This window comes from Cimex lectularius, unplaced genomic scaffold, assembly GCF_000648675.2.
Source record: "Cimex lectularius strain Harlan isolate CLEC.00 unplaced genomic scaffold, Clec_2.1 scaffold288, whole genome shotgun sequence".
Lineage (NCBI taxonomy): Eukaryota > Metazoa > Arthropoda > Insecta > Hemiptera > Cimicidae > Cimex > Cimex lectularius.
The window spans coordinates 458,447-471,694 of NW_019392933.1; the positions used below are offsets into that span (position 1 = coordinate 458,447).

At 33.6% G+C, this 13,248-nt stretch overlaps 1 protein-coding gene across 4 annotated transcripts in view; it reads left to right on the forward strand.

Moving 5' to 3' along the window:
* The window catches only part of LOC106673247 (cubilin), a 106,814-nt gene extending 93,956 nt beyond the window's left edge, over positions 1-12,858 (forward strand). For all 4 annotated transcript variants that reach the window (XM_024229384.1, XM_024229385.1, XM_024229386.1 and 1 more), the window contains 12 exons: positions 7,247-7,424; positions 8,657-8,868; positions 9,427-9,634; positions 9,766-9,974; positions 10,042-10,270; positions 10,340-10,536; positions 10,728-10,956; positions 11,021-11,241; positions 11,299-11,481; positions 11,572-11,701; positions 11,765-11,949; positions 12,006-12,858. In XM_024229384.1, the coding sequence (XP_024085152.1) occupies positions 7,247-7,424; positions 8,657-8,868; positions 9,427-9,634; positions 9,766-9,974; positions 10,042-10,270; positions 10,340-10,536; positions 10,728-10,956; positions 11,021-11,241; positions 11,299-11,481; positions 11,572-11,701; positions 11,765-11,949; positions 12,006-12,223 (2,399 nt within the window). In that variant the 3' untranslated portion in view covers positions 12,224-12,858. The remainder of the gene's footprint in view (positions 1-7,246; positions 7,425-8,656; positions 8,869-9,426; positions 9,635-9,765; positions 9,975-10,041; positions 10,271-10,339; positions 10,537-10,727; positions 10,957-11,020; positions 11,242-11,298; positions 11,482-11,571; positions 11,702-11,764; positions 11,950-12,005) is intronic.
* Positions 12,859-13,248: the final 390 nt, after the last annotated feature.

Here is a 13,248-nt window from a genome sequence, read left to right on the forward strand (position 1 = left end):
ATGAACTGTTTTACTTTTTTACAGTTTTGAACAAAGGTGAAATAAAACTTCTGTCATACACACAGTAGAATTCAATAATATAAATTTTGGATACTAGTTAAGGCAATTGTTACCACTATAATCATACATGACACAATTTTCTCATTTAAAACATTACCAAGAACTCACTCTACTAGACAAATAGACAAACCAAGCTACGTTAAACCTAACATGAAATCAATTTATTGGGCCAATAAATAATTTCAACGCCTTTCAAATCCTGCACGATATTTTTTCATAATCGACTTGACAAATTGATACTTTATTCTTTTCTTGGTAATTTTTCAAATTATTAATACGGCTCAGTACATCACGCACATATTAGTAACATACTAAATTGTAGATAATAATCCTAAGGATAAACAGGTAAACAGGGAGGAAATGAAATAAAACAAGCCATGAAACATTCAACGTATATTTTTACAAGACACACAACACAGACAAGATTCCGAAACACATATGCCATCAAGCTCTCTCTCTCACTCTCTCTCTCTCTCTCCCTCTCCTCTCTCTCTCTCTCTCTCTCTCTCTCTCTCTTTCACTTTCACTCTATCACAATCACTCACTCTTTCGTTCTCTCTCTCTCTCACACTCACTCACCCTTTCTCACTCTCACTCTCTCTCTCTTCCTCTCTCACTCACTCACTCACTCACTCACCCTCTTTATCACTCTCTCGCTCGCTCTCTCCTCTTTCATTTCCTCCCTCGAACCTCCCTTCTTCCCATCTTTTCTCTCACTATCTAGCTACCTCTACTTGTAATCTACGTACATCTATATTACGTTTTTATTTCTCTTTTTTTCACTGACCATATAAACTCCTTCATTTTCAACTCTCTCTCTCTCTCTCACTCTCTCTCTCTCTGCCTCTCTCTCTCTCTCCCTCTCTCTCTCTCTCTCTCTCTCTCTCACTTTCACTCTATCACAATCATTCACCCTTTCGTTCTCTCTCTCTCACACTCACTCACCCTTTCTCACTCTCACTCTCTCTCTCTCTCTCACTCACTCACTCATCCTCTTTATCACTCTCTCGCTGGCTCTCTCCTCTTTCATTTCCTCCCTCGAACCTCCCTTCTTCGCATCTTTTCTCTCACTATCTAGCTACCTCTACTTGTAATCTACGTACATCTATATTACTTTTTATTTCTCTTTTTTCACTGACCATATAAACTCCTTCATTTTCAACTCTCTCTCTCTCACTCTCTCTCTCTCTCTCTCTCTCTCTCTGCCTCTCTCTCTCCCTCTCTCTCTCTCTTCTCTCTCTCTCTGCCTCTCTCTCTCTCCCTCTCTCTCTCACTTTCACTCTATCACATAGACCGTGTTTCTTTTTTTCTTTCTCAAACGTTCGATTTAAAAACTAAAGTGATCCTTGTCTAAAGACATCTCTTTCTCATCATCATGATCATATTTTTGCATCTCATTTCCTCTCGCACTAGCTACACCGTAATTAATAAATCAAAAATTTAATGTCATAGGCAGACTTCCCAGAAAGACCGTTAAATTTTCATCGAAAACTTTTCCAAAATCATGTAATTGATTAAGAAAAATCTAAACCATAGTTACAAGCTTAACAATCCAAAATCTTCTTATGCAATATACAATAGAAAAGAATTAATTTTTTAATACATACATTAAAAAAATTTATATGAACTTATTCGAAATAGTTTGGCCGGTTTGGTCCTGGTCGGCCAACAGTTGCCGGTTTCGTCTGTCTGACGCGTTTCAAGTCTTCATAACGTGTTACAAAAAAAAACAAAAGAATATGTCTGACTAAATCCCGCACTGATGAATTGCATAAAAATCGTCTAACAAACCGATTTCTTCCAAACATGCAGTTCCTCGACAAAAATGTTGAAACTGTTAATATGGCGTTTAATTAAAAATTGACACTATTAACGATACTTTAGTCTTAACAAAATCTAATTTTGAATTTCGGCTTTACTTTGCGATCAATTTCATTCCAAAGGACAAACTTGTTATTGTTCTTGAACGGTCAATAGTTAGAAGAAAATAACATTGGGATATGAAGTATAAAGTATAAAAAGCCAGGAAGTTTAGAACGTTGTACCCGGTCGATAATGAAGCTGATTAAAATAGAAAAACAAATTATCAGCAAATTTATAGCCGACTGTTTTTGTGTTTTTTTGTCTCAGGAATCAGGATCAACAACATCATGGAATCATTTCTATCAAAGAAAAAGCGGCTACGGGGTTTCAAGAAACGAAAAGCAAGTATAAAATGCCACTGGGAATTCTAGTGATCCCTGAGCGCCCTTTAAATGTCATTGTGGCACGACACTTTACTAGGAAAAGGCTTTTTAGTCCACCTGAAATACCCTATTAAATTAGTCAACAAATTGTAAGATTTTATAAACGTTTACGAATATTTTTTAAATTAACAACATGCCGATTTTGTTTGAATTATGACATGATTTATTTAAGATTTACATGATAAATAGCTGTTTTTCTTTTTGCCATAAAAATATTGTAAATCTTACTTTAACATATTTTAGTTGAGATATCAAATAGATAAATAGATAAATTAAATAAATCGACCAAGAATTTTCCTCTTCTAATCATTTATGGTGTGTTTGAGAATAAAACAAATCGATATTATCTGAAGGAATATTATTTTTAGATTGAAAGAAAACCGGGCAATAGTTGGCCTCGTCTGAGAATTAATTCATACGCATTGATCGGTCAAAGGTTGGAATCGTAATTGCAAACAAATTTGACGCTGTTCTTAAAAATCCAAAAGGGGTCCGGTACAAAACAAAACAAATATAAACATTCTACGAGTGATTAGCGATGAGTGTAAAACGGTAACGAATTTTCTGTCGGCTCTGCATGTTTGGCTTGCGTTGTATACTTCCAGATCAGCGAAACTCTTTTCCACCGGGAGATAAACGGTTATGGGTGTAAATAAAAGTTGATGTATTTTGAAGAGCAAGGGGAGAAAAGTGCTGGAGATTTAATTTTAATCGTGAAATACGAATTTGAACAGGCAGTATTTTGGACCGGTATTTTTACTGACGTTCCATATTAAAGAGTTCAATTATCAATTCTGTTGACAGCAGGAACCTCGGTGGGTAGACGGACAAAACTGAGGTGACCCCTGACTGCCAACACCGAGGTGGGTGATTCTCAAGGCCTGGCGGTAATTTTTTATAAATTACAAAAGCTGGAATTACCGGTAGACTGCGAGAAGTGATAGACTCAACTCTGCACATGTGTATATATGTACACACATGTGCAGATTTGGGCTTATATAAATCCAAATCAACTAATTAATTCAAAACTTCTTTTCAAACACTACTAAATAACAAAACTAATAATAAGCATTATTTAAAAAAATTAAAATACACAAGAAATACAAAACCTTGCTAAAAAAATCACCTGATCATAATTTGATAACAGTTGAAGTTGTTCAAGAACTTCCCAAAAAATCCGTCATCTTTCTGCCTTTTTCATTTAACGCAATTTTGAGAACTACACACTTTCCCATACAATAGAAATTTTCTTATATTAAAATGATCTCATAAAAATATAAGCTCCCCATCATCTTATCGCCCTTAGTTTGTTACCCGTTCCTTCTAAATTATTCGAAAAAATAATTTACAAAAGAATTATTTCTATTACTACTTCAAACAACATCTTACCAGACAACAATTTGGGTTTGGAACCCATCATTTCACTACTCATCAGATTCACAGAGTTACAGATTTTATTACTTCATGCCTCCAGCAGAAACTGTACGCGACTGGAGTGTTTCTAGATGTTTCTCAGGCGTTCGACAAAGTACGACATGAGGGATTATTATACAAATTAAAATTATTTTTAGCCCAGGCCTATTATCTGATTATACAATCATACCTTAAGAGATTTTTCGCAGTAAACCAGGGTACGAAGACGTCTGAAACGGAAGATATGCTTGCAGGAGTGCCAATATTGGCTCCTCTGTTTAGCACAATTTTTACTTCTGATGTGCCCTCAAATGAGAATGCATCTTCCGCCACATACGCAGATGACAACAATTATGTTACAAATTCATTTACACAACAATTGAAAAATTGAGCATTCTTTGAAAAATAAAGTTTAACCTCTCAAAGTTATAACATATCACTTTCACTCCGCTGAGAGACTTAACTCAGCCTATGCTTGTACAATGAACCTGTTCCTCAATCCGAAAAAAGTTTACAATTTAAGACTTACATTTGATACAAGACTAACTTGGAATCCACACACACGATTAAAAAAACAGACAACACACGATTTAAAATGCTTTATTACCTACTCAACCGACAATCAAAATTATCATTAAAATCAAAACTTTCAACATACATACACGTACTCAAACCTATTTGAATGTACGGGTGCCTAGTTTATGGATCGGCCAAATATTACAATCTTCAAAGATTACAAAGTTTTCAATCCAAAATTTTAAGACTAATTTTTTCTGCCCCCTTTTTACGTAAACAATAACATACTTCACAGAGATCTTCACATACTAATAGTTTTTTCATTTATTAAAACATATTACAGACGTTTTCACAGTAAATTACAATATCACACTAACACACAAATACGATTACTCTATTTCCCAGAATTACCAAGTAAGCGACTGAAAAGAATACGTACATATATAAGCTGCCAATGGGTAGCTTTCTCTATAACGCCCGTAATGCCACAATCATAAATTGAAATCCAACTGCTGGTTGTATATAATACATATACAGTTGTAGAAAAAATTAATTAACACAATTTTTTTTTATTAATTGCTAATAAAAATCAACCACGTGGAATCAAAAGGAACGGGGTCGGACGATACAGTCCGGCACGATCGTCGTGTCTTGCAGGTTTAGTCTATTCAGAGCTACAAAACACGATTTTACCTTTAAAAATTAAACTACGTAAAAAATAAAATATACGTATTATTTATGTTATCATTATATTTCTTATTTATTATTAACTAAAGTTTTCCATGGAATATTTAATTTTTCAATTTTCCGTAGCTAGTCGGATAAAGTTAGAATAAAGTAATACTATTTATCAATCCAAATCAGTGCTCAAATTTGTTGTATACTTAGTTGTCATGATTCAATTTTGATCAGATTCAATCGAAAGTACAAATCGGTTTAAATTCATTCGCTAGATAGCCAAGATTGAGGAAAAAAATACCCCGATTTGTTTCCACCCGGAGCAAAAAGAATACTCGTGTCGATTTGTAACTAATTGCTATTTGTAACAATCCTGCCCACCTCCCTGCCTTTCTGTTATCCTCTTTCAGGTCAATTTGGCGATACTCGTTCACCTGCCAACATCCAATATACAGGGAATTGCTTCTCTTGCCCTGCCTTACTCCTCTTACCCGGAAGAAACAACAACTTTATAAAACTGTCTCATATACGTCAATACTTGAAGTTTTACGAATTGAACATTTGTTCATTGCAATATTTGATGTGAAATCTTATAACACAAAACATTTTTTTCTATGTTTAATGTAAACTTTTACAGAACATTGAAATGTTCACCATAAACATCTTAAGTTAATGAATAATAAATCCATTGGATAAAAGAGCATTTATTGTAAAAATTTCCGTATATAACAACTATCAAAAAAGAAATGCTTATTCTCGATTCGGATTGATTTTAAATTGGATTATTGATCTGTTGAATAATTAGTATAAAGGAATTGAGGCTAACCCTCCCAGATTATCATTCGACTTTGTCAGTAGAAAATTATTTATAGAAAGAACACGGATCAACGATAAAAGTAAAATACTGCTCTCAAATTAAAAACGCGCATTTTAAGTTTAAAATATTTTGGAAAATATGGGATGTAATTATCAATATATATTTTACACAATAAATAATTGGACAAAAATGAAAAATTGTTTCTTCTTTCGTTTGGAGATAAAGGCTTTAGCACTTAAATTTGCATAAATTGTGTCCGATCTCTGCTAAAGAATTTCTTGAATTTTTTTTTATTTTTTAATGAAGTACAGAATTCTTTTCAGGAGTCAAAACCTTTTCCTACCTATTGCAGAACAGCTGTATGGTCTGTTGTCTCTGTCCCTTCTAGACATAGTCAACTTTTGTTTTCTTTTTTTTTCTTTTTGCACCCTTCTTTTCTAGTATACATCACCAGTATTTGTTGTGTTCTTTAGTTACCCAAGATTCCAGTTATTTTTTAATATGGCTATAATTTATCCCACAAAATGAATTTGAGCCTTATTGCCTGAAATTCCCTCATGGCCTGGGACAGACCTTAGCATTAGAATATTTGTATATTTCAATTTTTTTAAGTATTCTGGCAGTTTGAGGCTAGTTTTGAGTTTATCTTGTTGTTTCTTTGGAAATTGGAGAGTCTTTGTAGCTCCGTGGTTATCTGATACAATTATTATTGTTGCACCCTTGAGAGTTTTGGTAATTATTTCATGTTCCCGTGTTTCTATGGCTAGCAATAGGAAGATGGTTGTGATGATGCCGAGGGTCATGTAATGCTCATAATTAGGCCCCTTTATGCCCATTCCCATACTATTTTCCACCTTTGAGCCATCTGCATACTACTGAAGAGCTACAGATTTTTTTCTTTTGTTTTATCTTTCCCCTAATTATATTATATAGTTTTTCAACGTCTAGAATTTTCTTTGATAAGTCAGAGATAGATTTATTTAGTTATCATAACTTTTTTGGTAATTTTGGTATGACCAGCATTTGCTTGATGTTTTCTTTCTTTTGGGTGATAATTAATTGTTAAATCCTTAATCACCACCATCCTTTTAAAAATTATTGATAAGGGTGGTAGCCTGTTGAAAAGTTTTTTTGATTTGTGTAGTAGTATCCCCTGCCTTTCTTTGTTATGTTTTCTGTTCTGACTATCACAAGACGTGACCATATTAATCATTAGTTTAATATTATTTAATGATTATTTTTTTATGCTTGGAAAATTCTTTGCAAAATTGCTCAATGGTCCAAACATTATTGAAATAAAAGTACTACTCTTATGAGTATGTAAATTAATTTAAGATAAACAATGCTTATAATGAGAATTTGCAGATAACAAAGTATCAGTTAAAAGAAGAACATACACACATATATTGCTGTTATTTCTGCAAATAAATATTCATTTTGTGCACATGAATCAAAATTGAAGCCATTTTCTCAGCCTTAATCATAAAAATATACATTTTTTTTAATTTCTCCTCAGAGTGCGACCGTACGTTTGTGAGCCGTGCTGGTGGGCCGCAGAACGGGACATTCACAGCTCCTATTTTGGTGAACTCAGCTGGACACTCGCGGCAGTGCGTCTACACATTTCTCGCTGCCCCAAATCAACGCGCACAGATCACATTCACAGGGTTCGACCTTCGCGGAACACCACCTGAGTAAGTAGCTCTTACATTGACCTGAAATACTGAAATAATAATTATCATGTCATATCCTATATATAATAATGACTGACAATCATTTTTTAAGTTTTTTAATTAATTTATTTTTTTATTTTTTATTGACAAAACTAATCAAACATGTTTGAAAGCAAGTGAAAAAATATTGTACCTTTGATAAAAATTGTGTGCAATGAATTGTAAGTAATAACTAAATCTGTCAGTTTTAATAAATAGCACAGACAATGGTGATGAAGAGTCCTATACTAAAATCAGTTTAACCAAACTCAAATCAACTCACCTTTGGTCAGTATTGGTTTTGAATAAATGACAAGTATATTTTGCATGTAGATACTTCAGAAGACTTTTCATACTAATTTTTCAACTTCTGATAGTCGTAAAACCACTTAACCATATGCAATTGCAAACGCTGAAAAGATAACTGCCTGGATTTTAAATTTAGATTATGGTCCTATATATTGATNTCTTTTTTTTTGTTTAATACCAAAATCCTGCATTATTTTCCGGACAACCCAATATATATATATATATATATATGTATATGTATAAAGTCATCACCAGCCCTCTTTTTCTTTGGTTTTCTTGGTTGTACTAAGCATTTTTCTGTTTCTCCAGTTAAGTTATGATCAGACCAATTAGGATGGTAGCTGAATTTCTCTTTCTTTTATCTATTGCTAACCTGTCTGTACCTCAGGGGCTCGTCAATAGTGGAAAAAATAGCACAAATAACAAACAAACAAAAAACAGAAACAAGAAACATGAAAGTCTGGTTAGTACTCACACTACCCTAGAGTACTCAATATTCCTTGTGGTAATTGGAGGTAGCCCTCCATTCACACTGATAAATTCTCCATTCACACTCTAGACTTCATTCTCACTACTCTTTGGGGCGATTGGGGATAAGCTCCCCCATTCATATTAATAAATTAAAATCACAAAACCACAATGTATTCATATTACCCCTCAATTAGTACTCAATATTTCCCAAGGAATGTGCTCCTACATTTATGCTAATAAATACATTCTAAATAAAATCTTTATTAACTAGACATTAAAATTAAATAATTGGTTGCTTCAATGGTGCTTGGTATGTTTAGGATCTAGAGAAATACACAAATTAAAAGCTCTTTTTTTTACAAGGTTTTAGTGAGATTTACGTTATAAACCACACCTTAAACATATATTTTTTAATTGGATGGTACAAATTATAGGTGTGCGCACGAGTACCTCGACGTCTACTCTGAGGTTCAACAACCAGAGACATCAGAGTTGATCAATTCACCTTTTGGAGGGAGGTTCTGTGGCCCCATACCACCGAGGAGAAGGATCTCCCTTTATCGAGCAATCGCTATAAGCTTCTATACCGATAAGAACATCACCACCCCTGAGCTTTTCGCAGGCCGTTACTCCTTCATCAACGACTGTAAGTACCCCTGAGATATCCCTCCTTCCATTTAGAAACATACCCAAGTATTCCACTTGGAAGTCTGCCTTACTAAAATTTTTCAAAATTTTTTTTAGTAGTTTTTGGGTAAAAAGTAGTTTGTTGTACTTTTGTTTTTAATATTGTTTTTAAATATAATAAATGCCAAAAAGATAAATTTTAACTTTTTTTAAGTTTTTTTTTCTTGAAATTAGAATTTATATCAAAAAATGTTTCTTAATATTTTCCTTTTTTCCAAATATATTGTTTTAAAGTTAAAATTTTATTTATTCTTTATTTAAAAATACAAATATATATGAGATTGATTTTTATTATTATTATTGTTCCATTTATGTTTTAGTGGTCAATTGACCAAGTTACTTCTTTCAGTTAATTATTCTTTTTACGTAAGGTCTTGGTTGAGATAAATTAAAATTAAAATTTGGAACCCGCTCATTCTTTGATGAGAACTTGACTTTTTTACCTCTTTGACTGACTTTATTATCTCAACCACAACCTTACATTAAAAGAATAATTTTATTATTATTATTGTTACAGCGGAGTATCAAATCGGCACCCCAGCTCCTACTTCACTGTGCTCATATACAATTCATGCCGAACAGAAACGTCAGGGTAACATAGTATCCCCAACATACCCAGGAAGCTACCCTAAGGATCTCACCTGTACTTACCTGCTCCTAGGAAAACCTGGTCAAAGGGTACGGCTGGAGTTCAGGGATTTTGATCTTTTCTATGGTGGACCTCAGTAAGTTCAATATCAAAAGTTATAAAAGGTCTTCAAACTGAAAAGTTTTATTATTTCCTTGTCGTATTAAGGTTGTACTTTATTGTAAGTTATATGTATATTCTAAATATGTACTGCGCTTATTGTTCCAGCTGCCCGTTTGATGTTTTAAAGATCTATGATGGCATCACAAACGATTCGGCTGTCATAGGTACCTACTGCGGTCAACAGAGAAATCTCGTTTTGTATTCCTCTGAATCAACCATGTTCATTGTCTTTGAAACTCTACAGCGCACTGCCAACACACAGAATCGAGGTTTCAAAGGCATTTTTGAATTTAGTGAAAGTTTTGTTAAGTTAGGTAAATAGTTGCAATATGACTTGTCTTTAATAGGTAGAAAAGAGATATATATTATTGTATTCCGCAGATTTTATTGGGAAAAATGATGGTGAGCATATAAGAGGATCTGAATGTGATCAGAAAATTTTGAGTAAAAAGGAATCAAGTGGATATGTATTCAGTCCCAACTATCCGTTTCCTTATATGCCAAAAATAGTCTGTCGATATTTCATTTATGGAATGCAAGACTCACAACATTTAGAACGAGTACGCTTAGAATTCTTAAAGTTTGATATACCAAAAGGAGAAAAAGGAGAGTAAGTACATCCAAACCAAAAGGTTCCAGTTTAAAACAGTGGTTTAAATTTTCAATTGAATCTTTGCAGCTGCAGTGATGGCTATTTGAAGTTGTATTTAAAAGGGCAAGAAGCGACAGATTCTTATGAAAAATTTGACCATGAGCTGTGCGGTAAAGAGATCAAGCCAAACATTGTTGTGTCCGATGGCCCAAGATTAGTGATGGTTTTCAGCAGTGGTGAACTCCAAGGGCAAGGTTTTAAAGCAAAATATACTTTTGAAACAGGTCAGTATATGAATTAAGCAATAGAATTTTAACTAACAAATAGCACCCATACAATTATATGAATTTTCATAATTTGCATTAATTAATATTACATGGTTAAAAAGTATTTTTAACTTTTATGCTTTAATTAATTACAGTTTAAATTAATTATTGTTCTGACATTTTTATCTGAATTTGTATGTTATGAACAGAATATCGAATTCCGGGAACAGCAGCCCCTGATGGTAGTTGTACATTTACATACAGAAGTTCAAGCAGGAAAAAGGGAGAGTTCAATTCTCCACGATACCCTTCAAACTATCCAAGTCAGACCAACTGCACATATGTGTTCAATGCAACACCTAACGAACAAGTCTCACTTATATTTGATCATTTTCGAGTTCGTGCAGATGCGATAAATGGAACATTTGGCTTTTATGGGTAATTGAGATGAAAAAACAAAATGACCTAGGTCCCCGTATAATTTTGTTTTTCCAATTTTCAGTTCTTCCATCTGTTTTGAAGACTGGCTGGAGATGTACAATCTATACAGGGACGGTACGGAGAAGCTGATCGGACGATATTGCGGTATGACAGCCCCTGGCCCGTTGGACTCCAACAGGGGGGCTATTGGCCTAAAAGTCATCCTACATACTGATAAGGAAGGAGTTTACAGTGGCTTTAAAGCACGGTACTCCTTCGATGTCGCTAAGTCAATTTTTGGAGGTTTGTCTTTAAATTATTGAATATCAATATATCAGTTTAACATTTAATTTCATCTAGACTGTGGTAGCAATGTGAGTAGCAGCCATTACGGAGTTATTGTTAGCCCAAACTTCCCATTGAAATATGGAGGTCCGATTAAAGGAGTTGCCAGTAAAACATGTAACTGGTACATTAATGTCCGCCCAAACCATAAGGTCTTACTCAACTTTGAACAATTTGCTATAGAGGGTGAACCCAATAGTAAGTCTTTCTACATTCTAATTGTGTTACCTATTAGTTTATAAATTTAAAATTATTTTCATTATTGCTAAACACAAATTAATTTCACAGCAAGAGGTTGTCCAGCAGCAGTTGTCCGACTATGGTACACTCTTGATGGGCCCCCATTAGAACTTTGCGGGGAAAAGAAGGACACTGAGAAATGGCAATACATGTCAGAATCCAATTATATCCGTATAAGGTATTCTATCTATACCTGATAAGTTATATGTTAATTGTATTGTAATTGTATGGGTTTTTTTAGTTTCATATCTGCAGACAAATCAGTTGGTGCAAAAGGGTTCAAAGCTGTATGGACTGAAGTGGCAGATTCAGGTGAAAATTGTGATGAGTTTCGCTGCCAACAAAGCAGTTTCTGCATTGCAGATAAACTTCGCTGTAACAGGGTCGCTAATTGTGGAGTTAATGATACCTCAGATGAAATTAACTGTAAGTAAATGCGTATTGTTAAATGATCATTGTTAACTGTATTGTCATGTTTTCAGGCATCACAGAAGTTGCAATGGAAATTTTCTGGCCATCAGTCATCGGAGTAGGCTGTAGTCTCCTATTGATTGGACTTGGTTGTTTATTGTGTAGGCGCTTACGCTCAAGGAGGCGTCGTCCTCACCATCTCCATCTTCCTCGCCCTCCACCCCCAACTTCGCGACAGCGTGTATGCGATGAACTAGGACAGAGGTTTGCAAGCGTCGACAGTGTCTGATCCTTGCTCAACCCAACCTGTCAAACCCACAGACTACACTTTCATCTACCTAAGTTTAAATTCAGATAAATTATAAGGCATGTATTTTTACTCCAAATACATAAATATTTCTAGTAATTGCTTTATAGTCCCAAAATAAATTTTTTCAAATGCTAAAATTTTTGACAATAGCACATAGAATAGATGCATTTATGTTACAAAAGTTATCTATCATCATATGGAAGTGTATGGTGCGGGGATGACGGTTCCCAAATAAATTGGTGTTAAATAATTAAAACATTAAATAACTAAAATAAAATAAAGAACACCTGAATTACGTTTTATACGGTGCAGAGGAAAGTGAATAACCTCCTAACTTTTGTAATTATCGTTGATCGAATTATACTTAGTATCCATACTAGTGTTATATTTACAAAAAAAAATATATATGTATTATAATAAATTCAGAAAATTAATTAAGGCGTTTGCAAAATGGAAGGGGATCTCGACGGAATTTCCAAAGTGCACTGTGTCAACTTCAACGAATTCTGGTCAGGCTTTGTGAATACGTGCTGTGCAGTCCTTGCTCATATATACAGACAGTAAACTACTGTTTTTGTATCCTTTGTTAATATAATGGGAAAAAATATTGGACATTACTGTAAAATACAAATTATATAANTAATAGATTTTAAACTAAAATAATAAAAACCTGTGCGAACTTATACTAAAATGTTATAGGATATGGTGAATATGTTTAGTAGTGTATTACCGTTGAAAGAAGAGATGTGGATAAATGGAATTAACATTGGTAAGGTTACTGTTTAATTAAAGATAATAAAATAATAACAAAATGGCCGGAAAATTGAGTACTCACACTGACATTAAATGTTTCATAATTTTATATAACTTCCGTGTACTAAATGAAATAAAAAATATATATTTTATAAATAAAGGAAACATCACTAAAACAAAATGAATGTCTCTGAAACATTTTTTGAAAACTGTGTGAATGCTTGTATGTATGTATATATTGTGAAATATAT